Below are 9,438 nucleotides of genomic sequence, written 5' to 3'. Positions count from 1 at the left end.
TGTAAGAAAATATTATTATTAGCAGAACTTTAATCCAAAATCGTAATATACAGTGGTCACACAATACAAATGTTTTTGTCCGCCCTGAAGCCTTCCGATGTTATACATACCATTCGAGCCGTGCAACAAAAGTCTATCATATATGTATCGCGTGTCAAGTTGGTTCATCTACCAGATAGTATGTTATGATTTACACATCAACATTCTAAAAATTAGTTAGATTTAATGGCTCATGTAATTTAATAAAAGTTATATTTTATTTGTTATTTCAGTTAATATTTTGAAGTCTACGGAGTTGAGTACGATTACGTACGAACCAGATATGGTCGAGGCACGGGATATTTACATTATGGATCGTTATCCAAGTTTGTGTTTAAGTTAGAAACATTTGGTGTTGTTATATGTTTAGTTGTTGAATATTAAAGTCTCTCTTGATGTTTCGTGTTTTGCTTTTTTCCCCTCATATTGAAGTAATTGTAGAAGTATATTTTACTTTGTCTAATCTTATAATATGATATTACAAGTATGTTATATTACTTGCTTTACACCTATTTTTCACCTAACTATAATCTTCTTAGATTGGACAACTAAATAATCATTGTCTGTGTTAAACGAAGGTATAACCATGGCTGACCTTCCTGTTCATACAATCGTGTTTGAGATATTAACGAGGGTGCCAGCGAAGGATGTAGGTCATTCTAAGAGTGTATGTAAGCAATGGTACGCGTTACTGTCAACACAAGATTTCGTAAGGATACATTGTTCTCGCTCATTAGTTTCATCTAACCAGAGAGTTCTACTAATTGACGACCTAACATGCTCTGTTCATCCGATCATCTTTCAATCCAATGACTATGGGCCAAGCTCCATAGTTACATTTCCATTCCATCACCATAATAATGATGTCTCAATACTTTCACATTTGAACGGATTGTTGTGTGTTTGCTTGAATCATACATACGAGCTGCTTCTTTGGAATCCAACAACTACTGCTTTCAAGCATTTGTCAACCCCTGATTCTCATGGATTCTATATAAATAACCTTGATGCCATTGGTTTGTACGTTGACGCTGACGATGATTACAAGGTCTTGCATATAAAGCGTAGGAGTGGTGTACTTGGTGTCTATGTTTATTCTAGGGAAGTAGACTCTTGGAGAAATATTCCTTTCATAACAAGACAAGAGTACCTAAGCCCTCATTTCAATTGGTCAGCTGGCACATTTTGTGGTGGTACTCTATATTTCACTGTTTGCGAATGTTGGGTTGGAGGTACGAATGTGGTGATTTGTTTTGATGTTAATTCGGAGCAGTTCAAGGAGATAAGCTTTCCACCCGTTCCTTCTATAGGAATGGTTCAAGGTGTTTTAGTGAATGTAAAAAATGAGCTTCACATGTTTGCTAGCACTGGCATGTTTGACATGACAATTGACCTATGGACGCTACAAGGGGATTACTGGATTAAGGTCTTATCATGTCCTCCGATCCCCCCGATATCATTGTCATTGTGGTGCGATATAACACATTATGTGACAAATGGTAATTGGTTTGTGATGACTAAATTAGGGAAGTTGTTTACAATTGAAATGGATATGAAGCCCTTCGAATGTTTTTATCCCGTTACTTGGTTTCGAGGTTTTAAGGGTGCGGTGTTTGTGGAGACCATTGTTTCACCAAGTATTTAGTTTGGCTTTCACTTAATGTTATCATTATGTATGTCAATATTTTAAGGATTTGTGTTTTTTTTTTCTCTAAGTCATGATATTCGGCTTAAGTCATGTATTTTAATGTTATCATTATGTATTTCAAAGTTATCATTCAGTTTGTTTTTCTCTAAGTCATGTGTTTGAATGTTGTAATGATTTGAGAATTTCATCATCTATGATAATTCTCTTTTATTTAATTTGCAAGGTATTTGTCACTTTGTCAATTTACAATGACTAATGGACAACCAAACCATCGTAATCATGCTTCTAGCTCGAGCGGATCTACTAAAGCTGAAAAACGAAAAGAGTATCACAAAAGATACTATGCTGCACGCAAAGAAAATAACAAAGTATCTAAATTTGGGAGTGGTGATACCTCCCAAAGTGCTTCATCAATATCTTTAATGAGTAATAGGTCAACAGAAAGGACGCCGTTAAGAAGTTCACAAACTAATATTACTCAATTTACACAAACAACAAATGAGAACGCCTCAAGTGTTTCTACTATAAAACGCAAGGAGTACAATAAAGGATGTTCTAATACACGAAACGATAATGGAATGCGTATTTCAAATGGCAGTCAAGTCAACCAAACCCCGATAGATGATGTTACGCCGACAACCACATTCCCATCTGTAATTGACGTAGCTAGGCATAGAACATCACGAGGTTTCTATTTATTTAACAATGATTTCTTTTTTTCGAACTCGACATCTTTTACAACCTTCATTACTTAATACACCAATTTTTTAGGTATTCGAATTCATCCGCGTACTTTATTACCCCAATTTGCTGAAGTAATTGATCAACCTTCCTTCCAAGATGGGAGCGTGCAAGATGATCCTTATAATTTTGTTTACAATGGTGTACCTGGAGAGCATCGTGTTTTAAAGGAACGAGGTGCATGTCCTAATTGTGGAGCAAAACGATTTCAGTATGAATTTGATACCTTTTGTTGTATGAGTGGGAAAACTGTGTTAGCAAACTTAGAAATTCCAGAGGAATTGTACCGACTTTTCACGTCTCAAGATGAAATTGGAGATATGTTTAGGCAAAACATCCGTGCTTATAACACCAATTTTTCTTTTGCCTCAATGGGTGTGACATTGGATGATACATTGAACAATATGAGAGACGGCGTATATACTTTTCGTGCACATAAAGGAATATATCACAGAATCGACCAATTAGTTCCGAGGGATGGGACCCCTAGGTACTTGCAGTTGTATTTTTACGATCCTGATACTGAGTTAGATCACAGACTCCGATGGCCAAATCTTGATCGGCGTATTACTCAGATTTTAACACGTATTCTTTCTACAAACCCATATGTCGATACATTTAGAAGACTTGCGGAACTAGGACCTCTGGACAACTATAGAGTCACTTTGAATACTTCGGTTGAACTTGACCAAAGGGTGTACAACCGACCAACGACATCGGAGGTATATATAATATTATATTAATTGCAATTATTTAATTGTATTGCTTATTTTACTTACTTATAGTTCACAATTATATAGGTTGCTGGTATTTGGGTTGAAGGTAATGACAATATCACTTCATATAAACGAAGTATTGTTGTGTACGGTAGGTCTGAATATAGTCAAACTATTCAGCCGTACTTCAGCTGTTACGATCCATTGTCGTATCCTCTATTTTTTCCTAATGGTGAGTCGGGTTGGCATGGTAACATACCACGTCACGGAGTATCAATCAATGAGGTTCGCAAGAATGACAACATCGAAGGAGAAATGGAAGGTACCAACAATTTGTTATCCTTTTTTTAAGTGAAGATCATAAAAATAGCGTAATGCGTTTTATTTTTATTAACTGTTTGTTTTTAATACATCTTCATCGTTCAGAGGCAAACACACGAAGTGGTAGAACAACCGTGGCTATGCGAGAGTACTACTGTTACAAGTTCCAGATTCGATCTACCGATAATGTGCTTTTGTTCGGTGGTAGGCTGCTACAGCAGTTTGTGGTTGATGTTTACATCAAAATTGAGACGTCACGCTTAGAATTTTGTGAGAGAAACCAGGCTAAGATTCGGGCCGAATTGTACCAAGGTATTGTGGATTGCGTCAATACTGGTGAGGTTCATGCAAACAGAGTCGGGAAAAGAATTGTGTTGCCTGCATCTTTCATCGGGGGGCCTCGCGACATGCGACGTCGGTTTCTAAACGTGATGACGTTAGTTCAAGATGACGGCAAGCCTGATGTATTCCTTACAATGACATGTAATCCTAAGTGGCCTGAGATATGTGATAACTTACATGTTGGTCAAACTGCTACAGATCGTCCAGACCTTGTTTCAAGAGTGTTCCGGGCTAAATTAGAAGATCTTAAGGATCAACTCTTCAAGAAACATGTCCTCGGGGAAGTTAAGGCATACGTCTATGTCATTGAATTTCAAAAGCGGGGTTTGCCGCACGCACATTTTCTCCTAATCATGTACCCGCAACACAAGATCAATAACGCGGACCATTATGATAAGGTTGTGTGTGCTGAAATTCCTAACAAACTAACACATCCCGGATTGCATAAGATGGTTGTCAAGCACATGATTCACGGTCCTTGCGGCAATTTACGATCAAGCAGTCCTTGTATGCAGGGTGATCCTAAAATTTGTCGTTTTCACTATCCTAGACAATTTAACGAACAGACGACACAAGGAGAAGATTCGTATCCGTTGTATCGAAGGAGAGACACCGGGAAGAAGTGGACCTACGAGGACAAACACTTGATAATAGATGGGTGGTCCCATATAACCCAAGGCTTTTGATGATGTTTAACTGCCACATGAATGTTGAAGTTTGCTCAAGTATAAAATCTGTGAAATATCTTTTCAAATATGTTTATAAAGGACACGACAAACAGGTTATTCAAGTCGATCAAAGTGAGCCAGGGGTTGTTATTAATGAGATAAAAAGATTTCAAGATGCACGCTACATATCGCCCCCAGAGGCTATGTGGCGCATTTTTTCCTTCTCTCTTTCTCAAATCTTACCTGCTGTTCTAGCCTTACAACTTCATCTCCCAAATAATCTGATGGTTAGATTTAGAGATGATGAGTTGATGCCTAATATTGTTGATAGGGAAAGGGATAAGAGAACCATGCTAACAGCATTTTTTGAGATAAATAGAAACGATGAAACAGCAAGGGTACATTTGTATAAAGATTTTCCAAAACACTTTACGTGGAATGGAAGCACACGCCGTTGGAGTCGTCGTTTCGGTAAAAAACAAAGAGGTCGTATCGTTTCCGCTAATCCAGCCGAAGGAGAAAGGTACTACTTACGCCTACTTTTGTCAAATGTCAGAGGGCCTACTTCTTTTGAACATCTTTGCACAGTTAATGGTCAACAGTGTGCGACATTTCGGAAAGCAGCTCTTGAGTTAGGCTTAATAGAAGACGATGAATATCTATCACAATGTCTCGAAGAAGCCTCTACGTTTTAGTTTCCCAATGCTCTTAGAAGGTTATTTGCGACCATAATGATTTTTTGCCAACTTGGAGATATTCGAAAGTTATGGAATGACCACTTTGATTCATTGTCTAAAGATCATCGGTTACACTGTCAAAGTATAGAACGAGTTCAAAATATGGTTCTTACCGAAATTAGTGTCTTGGTACAATCCATGGGTAAAAATTTCAATGAGTTCGACCTTCCTAAGATAACAGACGATGTTAACTTACAAGATGCAGGTTATCGTGAGTTACAAGAAGAGTATGGGATTGTTTTGGAACCTGAACACTTGAGTGCCAAAGATTCACTTAATTCGGACCAAAAAAACGTGTTTGATGAGATCATGATGCATGTTGATAATGATCTTCCAGGCGTGTTCTTTATTGATGGTCCAGGTGGAACTGGAAAAACATTTTTGTACATTGCCTTGCTAACTGAAATTCGGTCACGTGGTCTTATTGCCCTCGCAACAGCTTTATCAGGTGCAGCGGCTAATAATATGCCAGGAGGTAGAACGGCTCACTCGAGATTCAAGATTCCTCTTAATCTTGAAAATAATTCAATGTGCAATATCAAAAAACAGAGTGGGGCCGCTAAACTGATTCGGTCTGCCAAAATAATCATATGGGATGAAGCGTCGATGGCTAAACGACAGGCGATAGAGGCAGTCGATCGTACATTCCAAGACATTATAGGTGTTAGTCTCCCATTTGGTGGAAAGATAATGGTTATGGGAGGTGACTTCAGACAAGTGTTGCCGGTTATTAAACGTGGCACTCGAGCACAGATTGTAGACTCCAGCGTACGAATGTCACCTCTTTGGTCTTTGACTAAGAAGATGCAGTTGACCATAAATATGAGAGCGCTAAAAGATCCATGGTTTTCTAAATTTCTTTTAAGAGTCGGCGATGGAACTGAAGAACCAATCGAAGGAAACTATATCCGCATACCCGATGACATGACAATTCAGTGCAACAACAGAGAAAACGCTATAAAAGAATTGATCCATGCCATCTTTCCATCAATTGAAGATAATGTATATTCTTCAGATTATATAATCTCTAGAGCAATATTGTCCACTAAAAATGATAGTGTTGACGAGATTAATAATCAAATGATTGAAATTTTTCAAGGGGAGGAAAAAGTTTATTACAGTTTTGATGAAGCTGAAGACGATCAGCGCAACTTCTATCCGGTCGAGTTTTTAAACTCGCTAAATGTTAGTGGTTTGCCGCCTCATAAGCTTCGTTTAAAAATTGGATGCCCAATAATATTGTCACGTAATATCGATCCATCACATGGCCTGTGTAATGGCACGCGATTGATATGTAAGGGTTTCATGCGAAATGTTATTGATGCGGAAATTGCAGTCGGTCAACATGCCGGCAAAAGAGTTTTTTTGCCAAGAATCCCTCTAACCCTTTCTGAAGATGACATGTTCCCATTCAAGCTGAAAAGAAAACAATTTCCAATTCGACTTAGCTTTTCCATGACGATTAATAAAGCTCAAGGTCAAACAATTCCGAACGTTGGTATTTATCTTCCGGATTCTGTATTTTCACATGGACAACTTTATGTCGCGTTATCAAGAGGGATTTCAAGACAAAGTACGAAGGTGTTGGTACATCTCGCCAAAGAATTCAAACAAAGCGGAGTTTACACATCAAATGTTGTCTACCAGGAAGTGTTGCGTGATTAATTAATCGCATCCGAATAAAAAAGAAGGTAAGTTAGTAGATTTTGTGCCTTATTTGCTTCCAGAAATTACCTTTTAATTACTATTTTAAACCACCTGTAGGCGTCTAACATTTTTTTATGTGTCGAAATCTGGTACAGTAGAGGAGAAGGTACAAGAAAGTCATAAGCGAACGGATGTATTGGTAAAACAGGAAGAGATACAAGACTCCCCGCATGGTGTTTTTATTGTTTTGTCCAGCTACTTGACTGTTTTGAACTCTTCTTGTTTTTAATTACATCTACTTCCTTGTTTTGTACTATTCTTGTAGAAGATCACCAAATAATCGACAAACTAACAGAAAAACCAGTGCCATTGTATCACGAATAAGAAAACTAACTTAAGTACTATACAATATTTCATGAGACGACGGATAAACTAACGGTAAACAATTATACTATTGTAAATTTCCACTCCCGCCGCATCGCGCGGGTAAGTGACTAGTATATATATATATATATATATATACTGAAAGTGTACTGTACAATATGCCTTATCATATAAGCGTACGAGATTTGAAGATAACATGTTATAAAGTTCAATCGCATGTTATAGAAAAATAGTCACATGGTGTGGGTTGAATAGGGAACACTAAAAACGTAGGTAACCAGGGAACATTGTATTTACCATTTAGATATAGAGTAAAGTACATGAATGGTCCCTGTGGTTTGCACTTTGTAATGCATTTAGTCCCCATCTAACAAATCTAAAGGTTTCAGCAGGTCCAAGTTTGGGACAAAATGCGTTACAAAGTGCAAACTACAGGGACCATCGATGTACTTTTGGCAAAAGTCAGGGACTTAATGTGTTACAAAGTGCAAACCACAGGGAACATTTGTGTAGTTTTGAAAAGCCAGGGCCCATTAGCACCCTTACCCCTTACCATGAAATTTTTGCTATCTTACCCCCCAACTAATGCGAAACGCTACAATATTACCCCTCAGTGTTAAAAAACTTAACAGTTCTGTTAACTGGGATGTTAAATGACTATATTACCCTTTCTTATTACCCTTATACTTTGTTGTAAGAAAACGTATTACCCCTAGTGTTAAATGACTATATTATCCTTTTTTATTACCCTCTATGCTTTGTTGTAAGAAAAAGAATTACCCCTCGGTGTTAAACATCCATTTCTAGCTGAACCAAGGGGCGACGAATTTTATCCCAACGCCACACACAAAAATTCAAATAATCTCATAAAAAATCTTTACTCTTCTAACTCCACATTACACCTCTCTCAGTAACTCATTTCAGCATCTGACCATCAATCTCATCTGGGAATTTAGGGTTTTGTTCAATCTGGTAAGTTCTCAACAGATTATAGTTCACTTATGAAGTTTGTTGATGAAAACAGCATACAAATTTGTGTGTAATCTTGAAGTTCCATTGTGGGTATTTGATGATTTCTCTCAATTTTGTGTATGGAGTCTGAAAGTAGATTGCTTTACCATTGTATGAGCTTGAAAGATGTGGGGTTATGGTATACATGTTCTTGATGAGGTCTTCAATGGTCTTGTGTTATAACAATTTATTATTTTCAGATCGAATGTTTGCCTGTCGAAAACTGTTGTGTTTGGATAGTGTAATTCGGTTAATTGGTAAGGGAAGAAACGGATTTGAAAGGTTGGTTCCTAATGCGAAGAAGAAACATATCCAAAAATGAAGAAATTTGGTGTGGTCGCCGGTGGTGTGTTCACCGGAGAGAAGAAAGGAGATTGGGGGAATCCTTGGGGGTAAGGTCGAAGTGAAGTTTATAATATTGGGTGTTGTTTTGAGGAAGCAATCAAACACAAGTGGAAAAGATCATATTACCCTTTGACCATTAATAAGTGACGTTGACTTTAAACAGATTTTAACACTGGTGGGTAATATTGTGGCGTTTCGCATTAGGTGGGGGGTAAGACAGGAAAAATTTCGTGATAGGGGGTAAGGGTGCCAATGGGCTATATCTCCAGGGGGTAAAATTGCAGTTTACTCTATCATAAAATTTCAATTTAACATGTTAACAACTAGTTTTTTCAGAAAAAACTTACGAGAGCTTTTACATATAAATATACTAGGTTATAACCCGTGGTACCCACGGGTCGCTCTATTTTTATGGATATTAATATTTTATTAATTTTATTAAAACGGTTTTTTTTAATAAAATTTGTGAGGATATATATTCAATAATTCAATGTTAATCGTACATAAAAATATATTAAATTACTGATATAGTTTATCTTAAGAAAAGCTCCACTAAATAACAAATGACATTGATCAACTCATTTAAGGCTGAATGGGATGTTTTGGATAGAAATGCCCTTTCAAATTTCAATTAAAGGGATTCCTGACTTAAGTTGTTGAACGCCTATTAATAGACCATGGCCATGAGCAGCCATCAGTCGTCATCACTTCTTCATGCAAGCCATGAAAAAAAATGTCTGCAACAAACCTTCAAAAATTGTTAGACATGCAGCAATATTCAATAAAACACTAACCAAAATGCAATTTCAATTTCCAAATGCACAATATCATAAATACGG

The 9,438-nt window shown here is 37.2% G+C and overlaps 3 protein-coding genes across 3 annotated transcripts; all 3 read left to right on the top strand.

The window, feature by feature from the left end:
- The first annotated feature begins 625 nt into the window (after positions 1 to 625).
- LOC110882031 (putative F-box only protein 15) lies at positions 626 to 1,684 on the top strand. The gene has a single exon (XM_022130136.1). The coding sequence runs from the start codon at positions 626 to 628 to the stop codon at positions 1,682 to 1,684; it is 1,059 nt and encodes a 352-aa protein (XP_021985828.1).
- Positions 1,685 to 3,459: 1,775 nt separating this feature from the next.
- Positions 3,460 to 4,493, top strand: LOC110882029. The gene is made up of 2 exons (XM_022130135.2): positions 3,460 to 3,466; positions 3,571 to 4,493. Exons 1-2 carry the CDS (start codon positions 3,460 to 3,462, stop codon positions 4,491 to 4,493), a joined length of 930 nt encoding a protein of 309 aa, XP_021985827.2.
- Positions 4,494 to 5,350: 857 nt separating this feature from the next.
- Positions 5,351 to 6,877, top strand: LOC110882027 (ATP-dependent DNA helicase PIF1-like). Its single transcript, XM_022130134.1, has one exon. It carries the CDS (start codon positions 5,351 to 5,353, stop codon positions 6,875 to 6,877), a length of 1,527 nt encoding a protein of 508 aa, XP_021985826.1.
- The last annotated feature ends 2,561 nt before the right edge of the window (positions 6,878 to 9,438 follow it).

The sequence above is a fragment of the Helianthus annuus genome, chromosome 7 (genome assembly GCF_002127325.2).
Source record: "Helianthus annuus cultivar XRQ/B chromosome 7, HanXRQr2.0-SUNRISE, whole genome shotgun sequence".
Classification (NCBI taxonomy): Eukaryota; Viridiplantae; Streptophyta; class Magnoliopsida; order Asterales; family Asteraceae; genus Helianthus; species Helianthus annuus.
The sequence above is the reverse complement of the archived record's forward strand: the minus strand, read 5'-3'. Positions and strand labels throughout refer to the sequence as shown.

Coding starts and splice junctions, on each gene's coding strand:
- LOC110882027 (XM_022130134.1), top strand. CDS start 5,351: ATGGGTAAAAATTTCAATGAGTTCGACCTTCCTAAGATAACAGACGAT.
- LOC110882031 (XM_022130136.1), top strand. CDS start 626: ATGGCTGACCTTCCTGTTCATACAATCGTGTTTGAGATATTAACGAGG.